At 26.9% G+C, this 14,161-nt stretch overlaps 1 protein-coding gene across 1 annotated transcript; it reads left to right on the plus strand.

Moving 5' to 3' along the window:
* Positions 1 to 5,070: 5,070 nt before the first annotated feature.
* LOC135930877 (acidic mammalian chitinase-like) lies at positions 5,071 to 11,634 on the plus strand. Its single transcript, XM_065467674.1, has 8 exons — positions 5,071 to 5,132; positions 5,316 to 5,421; positions 5,506 to 5,673; positions 5,740 to 5,850; positions 5,944 to 6,284; positions 6,442 to 6,557; positions 11,172 to 11,316; positions 11,499 to 11,634. Exons 1-8 carry the CDS (start codon positions 5,071 to 5,073, stop codon positions 11,632 to 11,634), a joined length of 1,185 nt encoding a protein of 394 aa, XP_065323746.1.
* The last annotated feature ends 2,527 nt before the right edge of the window (positions 11,635 to 14,161 follow it).

Raw genomic sequence — 14,161 nt, forward strand, 5'->3', positions numbered from 1 at the left:
TAGCAAATATTTTTTATACACTTTTTGCAGAATTTATTTAAACTTTATTTTTTTATTTGTTATATAGCATGCGGAGGGCGCCACATTTTAAAATTATTTATTCGTTACTTATCAAAAGTTTTGCTATATTTTTTTGAATATTTAAAATATATTGTAATTCCAGCGTATATCGAAAGTGAATGAGATAGGAGGGGAATACAGAATATTATCATTTCGTAAATTTGTCTGTTCTGTTAAATATCATTAAGCTAATAAAAGAATATCTCTTACACAGCCCTCTACCTCTATCTTTCGTAAAAGTGCTATAACCAATAATTTGAAATAAAAATAGGCAAAAGTAAATTAAATTTTTAAAATAACCGCTATAATTTATAATTTTGCGGAAAAAGGGTATTTTTATATAAAAAAAAACCCAAATTATTTTTCTTAAAAATATAATATAAAAGCTTAAAATAAGTAGACTTAAAGACCTCTAATAAATTTATAAGGGAACACTTATTTAATAAATAGTATTTTGTTCACCACTACCTCCCCATATTAAAATACTAGAAACTCCTATGCAGCGAATAATTTGTGCTATAATGTTTTCTTTCTTGGTTGGTTTAAAAATTTAAAGAACTGTTGGGTACAAAATTCAAGATAGTTGATTGAATAAATTAATTTCTTATTAATATCTTAACCGAGTTCGTATAATTTCAAATTATTATAATAAGTTATTATTACATGAACCAAAATAGAATATGTCACCATTGGAACCTATCCTAACCCCGAGCAAAAGTGAGCTGTAGGCCCGAAAAGGGGAAGAGTTGGGCTAAGACTTCCATATAAAATATATATAATAAAAATTTCTACGATGCTCTTGAAGAAATTTTATCTGGCAACTTTGTTGGGTTAATATGTTCCATTATTATTTTTACCTTCTAGAAACCGCTCCCCCCTTACCCCGCCATTTAATGGTGCTTAATCCTCTCTCTGGTTACTAAAAATTTTTGTTAACCCTCTCATCCTACTACCCTCCAAAAAATTTAAATGAAGCTATTGCATTATAATCCGCTTCTGTTAGAAAGGCTCTGATTTTGTTAAAATTAGTCTAAAGCCATTACGCGCACTCTATTTAGTTAGGTCATCAAAACAAATACACGTATTTGATTGGTTTACTATTCGTATTCGTACGAATTATAAAATATAATATTCTTATTCGATATGGTTAACTGTAAATTTATCGATTTTTAATAATTTCATTTTTAAAGTCATATATTCAATTTAAATAAGCCTAAAATGAGTGACGCGATGGTAGTTCACAGATTTCAGAAGTATCACTGATTAAAAAGACACTAGACATAAAATATCCTCGGATAAATATCTAAATTTTAATAATTTTTCAATAAGAAAAGGCAAAAAATATATTAGTTTCTTTCCATTCCATTCTTAACTAAAAGATTTTTACACAAAAATTCATAAAAATGTGCATGAAAAATTTTTGGACATGGTCGGGCCGAACTATAACATAAAATATCAAGTAAGGCATAGCACATCTCTGATTTTTTTTATAAAATTGTAGGTCAGCCCCGGGCCTTGAAATTTTGGTTTATTTTTTTTTTTTGAATTTCAAGATTATATTTTGATTTTGATCATTATTATTAATATGAAAATAAATTACCATATTTCTTTCCATATTATAATAGCGATCATAGGTAAATTCGCAAAAAACAAACAATTTATTAAATGATATGATCTAATTTTAAATACACAATACAGATATCAAACGTAGAAATAAACGACGATAGAGAAGAGAGATATAAGAGCCCCTTATGCAAAATTGGAAAAAAAAATTAGGCATAGATATTTAATGAAGATTGGAAAAATCGTACTAAAATATTTAACCGACATTGAAGCAGACAGTAAGTATTTAAAAGTTTTACCAATTTTCGCGGTCAGCGTTAGCCGTAAAATTAGAGTTATAGTAGAAAGAAAGAGGGGAAGGGTTAATACTATTTAATGGGTAAACCAATGCCTAGTTTATGCATACGTTTACTTCGTCAAACAGGAAAACACTATTTCCCGAAGTTAGTGTTAAAATTAAATTGATCATTAAATAAGGGGCTGAATCATTATATAAAAAAATGGATAAATTTTGTTTAATACGCTAAGATTTATATAAGATTGTTTTAAATTTATCACCAAAAATATTTAAACAAGTGAAGAATAATAATTCAATATTAAAAAAATCTCCTATATAATCATTAAAAAAAAATTAAATTGGGATATTTTTGTCCGGTATCTTTTTGTCCGAGGTTATTTTTTTTTTACATGCGTTTTTTTTCAATGTCTATTGACGGAAGGTATTTTTGTCCACCGTTTTTTTGTTCTAGGATGTTTTTGTCCAGTGTTTTGTCCCAGGGTTTTTTGTCCCAGTCAGATATTTATGTCCGAATCAGGACATTTATGTCCAAGATTCGACTCCAACTCATATGTTTTTAAAATATCTGAATCTAAATTTGGGTATAAATAAAAAATATATCACCTATTTTTTGAGTACAAACGTTTATTTTTTCTATTGAGTATGTCTAAATTAAAAATTGACTTTATAAGCACGTCCTAATGGTCACATTGGGTTCATACACTTTCCCTTTATTTAATATAATAATATATATGTATATAAAAATTTTAAAAGTTTTTTTTTCTTCTCTAAATATCGGTTTGTTATAATATCGATCATGGGTACAAATAAAAAATGTTGGATCAGGTGAAAGAAACAAAAGAAGAAAAAAAAATTGGCACAACACTATTTTATTTTTTAGATATTATGTGTTAGTTATATGGTTATATTTTATATATACTTGAAAAAAACTTCTATTTTCTGTTTTTATATACCTTGTTTATCGAAAATTGCAACAGTTGATTCAACATACCCTATTTTATCGAAGGCCATGAAAGCCCTATATATGTGTATAATAAAATATAGAGAGAGAAAGATATAACATAAAATATTTACATTTTTATATTTTTTGGTTAAAAAAAAAATTATTTTCTTTTTTAAAAAAAGATAAAATAAGATAGAGTATCTTTTAAAAAAAATATATAATGATTTCACTTTATCTTACTTTGGCTGCTACATATTGCGTCTTGGGCTATGGTATAATATATTTATTATCATTATTATATTTTATATCATCAAAATTTTTTTACTAATTAATAGTTTCTCTTACTGTTAAAAATCGAATAAAAGTTTTAAGTTGGACAAATATTATAAAAAATTTTCTTTTATTCCTAAGGTTACAAAGATATATTATATCAAAGTTAATTTATAAAATTTTTTAAGGAAAAGTCCAACATCTTCCTAACTGTTTTTCTATTTTTGGAGGAACATTTCTTGTAGTTTTTCATTCTCTTGATCCCGAATATACCACTATTATTATTATGGCTAGAAATCAAATATATCTATTCTACAAATTTTAATAATAATCAATTAAAAATTATTAATATAAAAGTAAAATTTGTTCAAAAGCCAATGGCAAGATTTTCTACAAATCATAGAGAAAGTATTCTGCAAATGCAAATTTTTAAATTTTTAAAAAATTGCCTTTAAATAAATTATTTAATTTGCTAACATATTGTAAACTTTATTGTAATCATAAAATCCTGATTATTAGACTTTTGACTATTTGGGGACAAAATTTATTATTTATAAATATAATTAAGTTTATTTAAATTTTTATTTTAAAATATTTATATTAATTAAAGATATAAAAAAAAAGTTAAATATCCTATATAATTATTAAATTCATAAAACAAAAATAACTATCACGATTAAGTGTCGGCTAAAGTTATTGTCGGCTACATACCATCCTGGAGCCAACAGAATTTAGATATATCAAATATAAATGGTAATTTGATCACTCATCTACTTTATGCCGTGCCAATAGGAGCAGATGGAAAAATTAGAGTTGATTCCCCAGGTATGTTCCAACGAAAAAAAAATATTTGATATTTTTTAAAAACGTAAAGGAATCTATATTTACATATTAATATTAATTTGATAAACATATTCGCAGCTGTATAACTCTAAGAGAGGGGGATTATGCATCTACTTTAAAATGGAAAGGGATATAAAAAAAAATAGCTTTACAATGATTATGCTTAATTTAACACTCTTTATAGCATCGGATACATCCAATTAGAAAGAATTTTCCAGTTGATTTTGCTTCGCTTTGTAAATAATTTTCCTCTTTGGATCGTTTTTAAATTAGTTAGACCTCTCTGACCTCTCTGACCCCAATATATTTTTTTATTTAGGTTAGTAAACTCTTTGTATTTTTTTTCTAAAGTAAAAACAGCTGATATATAAAATTTTTTTGATTAAATCAGGAATAGGCCGTATTTACTATCAATTTAAAAATTGTATAAATATTTTTTTTTCCTTTTTCTTCACTATAATTAGCGGATTTCCAAAAATTAAAAAATTTAACGATAAAATATCCTAACTTAAAAATTCTACCAAGTATTGGAGGTGCAACCTGGCGATGGATGTTCGAGTAAATACTTAAAAATTATACAGAAAAAAATAAAACACTTATATACTATCCCTTTTCATTCCAGTCAACTTAGTACAGATGCTTTGATTCAAACGTTTGCTACTAGCTGCAAAACTGTAATTTAACAATATGGGTTGCATGGGATCGATATTGATTGGGAATATCCCTACGCTAGCGAAAAGGCAAAATATGGAAAACTGTTGCAAGTAAGTTTCTTAGCTAAAATTATGGATATTTTTTTCTACATCTCTAGACTCTTCTAATGTATTCTTGTATTATATTTTTTCTAATTTATGGCTAGAACTATATTTTTATAGTTTAAATAAAGCCCCTGGTCTATGATCCCTATCAATTCCCGTGAAAAAAAAAATAAAGACAATTTTAGAAGAGAACTGAAAACATTGGCTATGAATCAGGGCGGTTGGCACATATCAAGAGCCCATATGTTTTTTAATATATGAAAATGATTCAAAACTAAATCAATATCTGTAAAATATAGGTTTTGCGACAAACTCTAGGATCGAATTTATTAATTATGTCAGCCGTTCCAGCTGGTGTTCAAAATTTTGTTGGATTCGATGAAGTCGCTATGAATAAGTGAATATTCCACATGATTTTTTTTATGCAACTAGAATATGGGTAGTAGAAATTGAGAATCGTGATTTTAAATCATATCAAACTCTTAAAATAAATTATGAATCTGTATATTTAATCTGAGATAAACTTTTTAATTTATTTTCTTCTTCTTAGAAATTATGAATATTGCAAAAAAATATAAAGTTATCTAGACTATGTATTGTTGATGACATATGACTTCCATGGAGCTGGGTGGGAGAGTAACACTGGACACAACGCACCTTTATTTGGACAACCACCTTATACAACGGTAATCTATAATTTGTCAAAGTAATTTATTAAATTGTCTCTAACATTTTAAAACCATAAAAATTAAATTGAAATAATATTTTAGAAGGGATGCGCGGACGAATGGATAAATAAGGGTCTCAGAAGTGACAAAATTGTAATTGGGTTAGCATTTTATGGTCGTACATGGCGATTACAAAGTTCCGCTAATTATAGCGTTGGCGCGCCATCTGTAGGTGTTGGATCTGGTGATGGATTTTTGGCCTTGAATGATGTTAATTGATAAAATATTTACCTACTTCAATTTCCCACATTATTTTTTTATCATTATAAAAATAAGATAAGTAACTCAAATTGGAATGAATATTGGGATGACTCTGCAAAAGTTCCTTACGCAGTTATAGGTACAGATTGGCTGAGTTACGACAACGAAAGAAGTCTGGAGGCTAAGGTTTTAATAAATTTGACGGAGGAAAAAAAATTTATATGTTTGCAAAATTATAACCTTGCCCATCGTATTTAATTAAACCCATCTTAAAATAAGATTCAATGGGCATGCCAAAATAATTATCAAGGGGTGATGATTTGGGAGTTATCTCAAGAAAAGACTCAATCCCTTATTAGTTTCGTCCAAAATAAGTTAAATTATTATTGCGGGGGTGGTAGCACCAATCCACCTGTTACAAATCCACCTGTTACAAATCCACCTGTTACAAATCCACCTGTTACAAATCCACCTGTTACAAATCCTCCTGTTACAACCGCGCATACTACGCAGCATGCTAACCCTCCAGTAACAACCGGTGGTAATAATGGTTGCATCTCGAATACTAGTCAGATTTGTAATGGTAGAACAGGGTTTGCCAGTTATCCACCGGATTGCAAGTATTTAAAAAATAACCTTTTTAAAGGTTTTATAAAGATTATTTATTTTTTTTAATTTGTCGTCAGGAGTAATTATTCGCTTCGGAAATAAAAATGTGTGAAAAATAATTTTAAAATTATATTTGATGTTTAAAAAAAAAATTATGTCTTATGATAGTAAGTACGTGGATTGTAGAGTAGGGAATTATCCTCTCATGACTTGCTCATCTGGTTTAGTATTTAACGAAGCTGGTCAATACTGTGATTGGACTTATAACGTTAACTGTTCTCCATGTTAGAAGACCTCGCACATTAACTTATTCTTTAAATACATTTATTTTATATGCTATGGTAAAATTGGGCTTTTATTGGGTATTAGTATTTAAAAATATATATCATGAAAAATGTTCAAATCCTTATCTATATTATAATTGGGGTATTAAAAAATTTGTTTCAATTTTATTTTTTGGGTTAAATAATTATATCATAATGATGTTTAAATCTATATCTATATTATAATAAAATAAATTTGACTTTGATTGTTATTATTTATTGGGTTAAAGATTAATAATCATTTTAATAATATATTATATATTTTAACATTTAAATTTAATAAAAGATTTTGGGTTATGAATATCTACACTATGCATATCGGTCTCGAAAAGGGAACGCTCTAGCTTTCATATTCTTTCTATAGTTATCCCCAATCCTGTGGGGAAGAACCGCCCCGTGGAAACTTAACTCTTAATCAGAATTTTATATCTCAGCTTATTTTTTTACTCGTCATTCCCAGAATGTTGTAACCATTTGTCCACTCGGCGACACTAACCACTTCTACGAATGTCTAGTATATTATACCATTTATCGACATCTTTTAATCTGCTTTAGATTATTTCCTAAAATGAACCATAACACAATAAGCAATTAATAAAATCTCTACCTATGATATCAAGTAACAACGCTGGTTGAGGTTTCAAACAATGATGCAAAATAATTATACAGTTAAGCCACAAGTTAATTAATATCTTACCTAATTCGACTAATCAAATAAAATGTTTATATGGTATTTGTAATTATAATGATGAATTAACAACCTGTCTTGGTTAACATTTTAAATACCTGATAAATCATTTCCTAGGCTAGATTATATATATGCGGTGTATCATTCATTAAGGAGAATCTAAGTGTCTATCTGTTAACATGAGGGTGTAACTAAGTGAGAGATTTAAATTAATTTTATAAAATCAAAAATAGAGCAAAAATATTTATGCCGAATTATAAAGTTTTATTTAATTTTTTAATAGTTTTTTTAATTTTGGTTCAATTATTTCTTTATTTGGGCTGTGTCAAATGATAAAATTATAAATAAATTAAGTTTTGAAGAAAAAAATAACATAAGCTATTTCTAATGCAAAAATAAAATAGTGTTTTAAATCATTTTTGGTCATATACAAAAATTGATTTTTTTAAAATAAATAATACAAATTAATAAATATGAATAAAAATTTATCTAAAATTTATTTATTTGGATAATATTTACGAAAAACTCGCAAGTAATAATTAATGGTGGCATTGTTATATTTGTATTTTATTTTCGTTTTTGTCCGTTTTTTTTAGTTTTTTGGAAAGGTTTTTTTTGTTGTTTTTTTCATTTTTTATTTTAATTTTTACAAAACTTTTAAAAAATAATGGAAGACTCCAGAAATGTTTTATAATTCTATAAATTTGTGAAAATTTAAATTTTGATAAACAAAAAAAAATTTTTTTAATGGAATCTTAACCACTTGAACTAAAAATGAATTTTTTTGATTGCCCCCTGAAAGATTTCTATTATAATTCTATTAAGTAAAATATAGATATAATTTTATTATTTAAAAATTAATAAGACTATCTAAATATTTATTAAATGAATACTATTTTAAATATTAGATTAAATTAATACATATAAATTATATTTACACTATGTCAGCTAGCAATCAAATTTTATGTTAAAAATAGAATATCAATATAACTCACTAAATATTAATTTAGCATTAACAGTTGAAGCTTAATTAACTATTATTATTTAAATTATTTTATAACCCTAATTAAATAAATATAATCATTTATTAATTGAAAAATAAAAAATTTAATATTGTAATTAGCAGAGTTCAAAATGACTAATCAACTTTATATTTATTTTTAAATTTTATTATCATACCTATTCCTAAAAATATTTTCAAGGTCCAAATAAGTATAATAAAAAGTAAGTAAGTAGAGATATAGTTTATAATCCTATATTATATACAGTTAGATAAAATGCCACTTTTATAGCCGTATTTGACAGTTATAATATATTACAGCCAATATTATAATTGATTACTAATAAATGCTTTTGATAATAAATATAGTAACAATTTGCTTTCAAGTATTTAACGCCATCTATTTAGTTATAAATAATTTTAAAAACTATACATTTTATTATTCATCCTACAATAGATGTAATAAATTTGATATCTTTTCTTTTCTTTTTTACGTTAGGAAAGCTATTTTTTCTTTTTCAAAAAACAGTTTTGAGTTAAAATTTTAAAACAAATATATTTTTGATATTTTTACAAACTACTTATATTTTAAGATATAATATACCAATATCAACTAGAGGGTGGTGCGACAATATATAAAATCTTAATTGTTTCATCATATCATTCTGATCCTTATTTTATAGTCCAAAATGTTTCATTTCTGATATGGCATCCTTGCCGTGTAAATAACTCAAGGCTTCAATATATTTGCACAATTATTTCTTCCAAAGATTTTTGGTGTTTTTATTTTATCAATTTATCCAAAATATTAAATTCTGTTACTAGTTTACATTGTGAGTGTCATGCCTATTACTGCAAATTAACCAGCATCTATTATTTGTGTTGCTATGTAATTTAAGATTAATATTACAACGGCTGAGAGCATATTATTGCATATTTTAAATAAACTATAATGGTCAACTGTGTAGTCGTTTATATATTATATATCATTTAAAATGGATGATAATCTTTTAGAAATTTAATCTCTCACAATAATACTCTCTTATTTATCTAGCTACCATCATGTCATCTAAAAGGAAGCTCTAACTACTTAATAGTTTTATGATTTGGATTGGTCGTTTATACTCTCTTCTTCAAGAATTGTTGATTTGGTTTAGGCCTATAAATTTTTTCTAATTAGTCCATTCTATAAATGTGTAAAATGGTAACAGAGAGTTATATTAGTTTGATAACCTTTTGTCAATGTATGTTGCTAAGAATTATATTATTGCATTATGTGGTTTTTAAATATTATCAATTGAGGGATATGTATGAATTAATTAATCTTTTTTATCACTTTTAATTCTTTAGACGCAAATTTTTTTTATATCATCAATCGAAAATATTTTATACTTTAATTAATAGATTTTGTATTAAAAAAATTTATTTTTAGAAATGTCTTGTATTGTTTTAATTATTTATATACCAGTTTATTTTGTATGCATAATATAATAAATGAGAAAATTAAAATTCAGAATAAGTGTTCAGAGTTAACAAATTAAAAAAGTATAATATATTAATATAAAATCTGGCCTAAGGTCGGGCAAAAGCGGGCAAATTGGGGGTATGGGGGGCGAATTCCCCCGTAAATTTTTTTTAGTTTAGCCCCCTGAGATCGTAAAGAGGCTAGCGACGCCCCTGGTTATAACTAGGAGTCTTAGAGATAAACTATGGGCGGTATTTTTAGTTCTCCCACTTTCGCCTATGCTAGAGGTGGGCGTGAGAAAACGAATTTAAAAGAATTTAAATGTCGAGGATAAGCGAGCTGAGCGAGCAAATGAATTTAAAATACTTTAGAGTGAAACGAGCTGAACGGACCTATATTTTAAACACTTGGAAGTGCAAGTTAAGCAAATTATTTAGATAAAGAGGCTTGCAAGCAAAAATTTAAAAAAGAACATAAGCAGACAAGTGAGTTAAAAAAATTTTACAGTAGGCAGGAAAGCTTGATCAACTAACTATCATAGAGGAAACATAAGGTGTCTCGAAAAACATTTTAGATGGGAAATGCTGTATGTATTGTTTGATGTAAATGGGGTAAACGAAGAGCAAAATAACAGGTTGTTGTTAGTTAGAGCCAATGGCAGTGTACGAATGATTACATTTTTTTTGGTTAGATAAGCCACTTCCAGATATGGATATAATAAAAAAATATATTAAGAAAATTTTAGATCTTGATAAAGATATGTGGCCTAGTGGTTGAATTTGTATATAAATTGAGTTTAAATTTATACAATGGGATATTATATAGTAAATTAGAAGCTATCGCATGCATTTAAAAAACTTTGATTGTTGTTTAGCAATTTTTACGAATTTCTTTATCATGATTTGGTAGTAACAAACATAACCCAATAAAGATGATGACACAGGGAAAGATAAAAAAAATTGATATAGCATATTTTTGCTAATATTTTGAATTCATAAAAGAGAAGTAAAAGTGGAAATTAAACGAACAACGTGAACTGGAAGAATTGGAGAATTCATAAGGAGTTTGCAAAATAAAATGCTACTGATTTTTATAATCTGTCATCAGTTAGAGAATAAAGTTAGAGCTAACAAAATTATATTCATAATAGTAGGAAATTAGGCTTGATGTTGATCGATTAACAGATATGGCAGGCGATATTCAAAAATAGTTATTGGGAAAAAATATTGTGAAAATGGTTACATATTATTTATAAATAGCAAAGTCTATATTATAGAATAATAAAAAAAAATACTGTATGCCTCCTCCAACCAAAATAAGATTGAATGGACATGTCAGAACAATTATCAAGGGGTGATGATTAACGATATATCTAAGGAAGAGACCCTAGCTCTTAGTAAATTCGAAAATGCAGCAAATTAGGGGAGGACACAACTGTTACAAACTCATCATCAACAACCACATACACGGAGGAATCGACTACAACCGAGAGTAACTATAATTGCAGCACTGATACTGATACGATGTGTAACGGTCAATTACTTGCAAAATATCTTCCGGATTGCAAGTGAGAAAGTTCATGTTCATTACCTCAATTTTAAAAATTAATATTTGTCAGGTTTTCTTTTTTTTGTATAAAATATATTTTAAGTTTATCTTTTTTATAAAAAAGGATGAAAACGAAAATTAATACTATTAAACTATTATATTGAAGATTATTTTTTAATGATTAAAAAATGTTTTTAACAGCAAATACGTGGATTGCCGAGCGATAGACCGCCCTGTAATGAGTTGCCTACCTGATTTGCAATTTGACGAAGCTAGCCACTATTGTGACTTTGAAAAGAATGTTCACTGTATTCCGTGTGAGCCCTCCCACATTTAAATAATACATTTTTATTAAATAAACATTTTTGAGTTTTTATTTCAATATTAGATTTAGAAAAAGAATATATATTATAATTTCGATTTAAATTACATTTAAAATTTTCTTCTACTCTAATTATATTGATCATATTAGATGAAAGAAAAAATATTTTAATGATATTATATTATAACAAAATATAAATAAATATTATAATGTATTGGATAATTTTGTACTCGCTTCGTTTAACGAGTAATTAAGGGCGACATATTAGACTATTTTTGGAAATTAATTAAGGATTTAAGACTCTATGTGCCTCGATCTCCTTACTGATGTAAATATTATATGAATGTTTGGAAACATATTTTTTAAAAAAAATATTTTATCACCATTCTCTAAAAATTATTTTAAGGCGAATTCAATTATAATTTTTTTAAAGATTGCCTTCTGTAAAATTATATCTACAAGGCGAAAGAATTTATGCTTAAGAAGACTTCTTATTCGTGATCTGCATCGTGCCTAATTTTTCAAGCCCGGCCTGAAATTATCAGGCCGGCCGAATCTAAATTTTTTAAAAAAAATTAAACCGGCCCGGCATGAATTCGAAATTTTTTTAAAAAAATTATCCGGCCCAGCCTGGCCCGAATTTATTTAAATATAAAAATTAATTTTTATAATTGCTCAAATTAAAAGACATATTTTCTAGTTCTATAAATAAAATCAATTATTTTTATTTTACATAAAAAATTAAATATAAAATTGATAAATTTAGATATATTAAGAAAAAACTTTCAAGGCCCGACCCGGCCCGAATTTTAAATATTAGTCATTAGCCCAACCCGAATTTATTTTATAAATCCCGGCCCGAAGCACATTCGACACGAGTACGGGCCGAGCCTACTTTTGAAAATCTCTACTTTGAACGATAAAAACATCTATAGTGTCCGGCAAGTACCTCGTCTGGAATATCCAAGATATAGTATTAATAAAAGGAAGGAGTATCAATAAATTCTTCTTCAAAATCTTTGATATTTTATTTTATACTTTGTCAAGGGTTCAAAATTGTTCGCAGTATAAATTTTAAAGTGTGGAACCAAAATAAATTCATTTTTAAAAAAATAATCTAATAATCTGCAACACGTTTTATTTTTTACTTTTAGTTAATAAAAAAAGGTTTTTTTTGCATTTAAATTTTTCCAAAGTGTCCGAAACTGAATCCTATTTTAGTTTTAAATTTTAGGTGGTATTCCCTAAAAATTATTTTTGAGGCGAAGAAAATAATAATTTTATTTTAAAGATTCTCTTCTGTCAAAATTATATCTGCAAAGAGAAAGAATAAATATTATGATGAAGAAGGCTTCTAAAACTATGGGTATCTCACCGTCAAATATATCAAAAATAACTGAATTCAATAATATTTATGCTTATCAGTCAAAACTGATTATTAATTCTCTTTAAATTAGATTATCTCAAGGTTAAAACCGGTTCACAGTCTTTTTTAAAAGTTCAGGTTGGTTCAGGATAGGATTTGGTAAATAATAACGGATAATACAGGTTTAACAGTTCAATTATGTTCGGTTTAAATCTTTAGATTATTTCACCATTATTATTAATCCTTTTCTTTCAAAATTTAAATTAAATTAATTATTTTACAATTTTTAATTTATTATAATTAATTTAGTAGGCAAGAATACTAAACATAGAGTCTACTAATTTGCCATCTGATGATGATATGAGGCCAGATGGTTCAACTATAATATCATGACTTTAAGTTAATACTTAATTTAGGACTTCACATATGTATCTTTCAAATAACGTTCTTCTATCAAAATTATTCTCGCCTGCAATCATTCATCGTCTAAAAATACACTAACCATAGGAATTCCCTTTAATAGGTTTTGCATAAAGGGTTGAAATATTATCGGATAGTTAACCCAAAAGGAATTATTTAGTATCGGTAACCGACATGAGTCGAAATTACTAAAAGGTCTCTACATTCTGGACTAACTCCAAATTGTAAAAATGCATCTCTAAAATATTTTATCACCCGCGATCCTATTTGTCAGGTCGACAAAAGTTGGTAGTAAATCGTTATCTATCGCTAAATATTTGTTGATTGTTAACCCAAAATCTCCGCATATCCGCACGGCACCGGATTTTTTTAAAATATTAATCGTTGGCGTAGCCCAAGTAATTGAAGTCTTTGTTGGATCCACCTTCTCGATAGCGCCTTTATCTAAATGCTGTCCATCTCAGCTTCAACGGTTCGACGCAACGGAAATGGAATTCTTCTAGATGGCAGTGCAATTGCCACTGTATTTGGTTGTATCTTGATGATGGCTTACTGTAATTTTATTTGTCCTAATTTTTTTTTTTAAACTTGCGGAATTTTGAAACAAAAGTATTTAAACTGGAATCTTTCATATTTATTTTATTAAACGAGCTTCTTCGGGAAGTTTTATATCAAATTCTTTAAGAAAGGGCATTCCAAAAATAAGGGAATTCTCACCCTTAACTACCCAAATAAATAAAAATTTTGTAATATTTT

Source organism: Gordionus sp. m RMFG-2023, chromosome 1 (genome assembly GCF_954871325.1).
Source record: "Gordionus sp. m RMFG-2023 chromosome 1, tfGorSpeb1-WG-v2, whole genome shotgun sequence".
NCBI lineage: Eukaryota > Metazoa > Nematomorpha > Gordioida > Chordodea > Parachordodidae > Gordionus > Gordionus sp. m RMFG-2023.

What these genes read in the sequence shown, in the direction of transcription:
- LOC135930877 (XM_065467674.1), top strand. Translation starts at nt 5,071, where the DNA reads ATGTCAGCCGTTCCAGCTGGTGTTCAAAATTTTGTTGGATTCGATGAA. An exon ending in AAAGAAGTCTGGAGGCTAAG is followed by an intron (nt 5,851 to 5,943) that starts GTTTTAATAAAT and finishes TCTTAAAATAAG; the next exon opens with ATTCAATGGGCATGCCAAAA. An exon ending in AAATATCTTCCGGATTGCAA is followed by an intron (nt 11,317 to 11,498) that starts GTGAGAAAGTTC and finishes TGTTTTTAACAG; the next exon opens with CAAATACGTGGATTGCCGAG.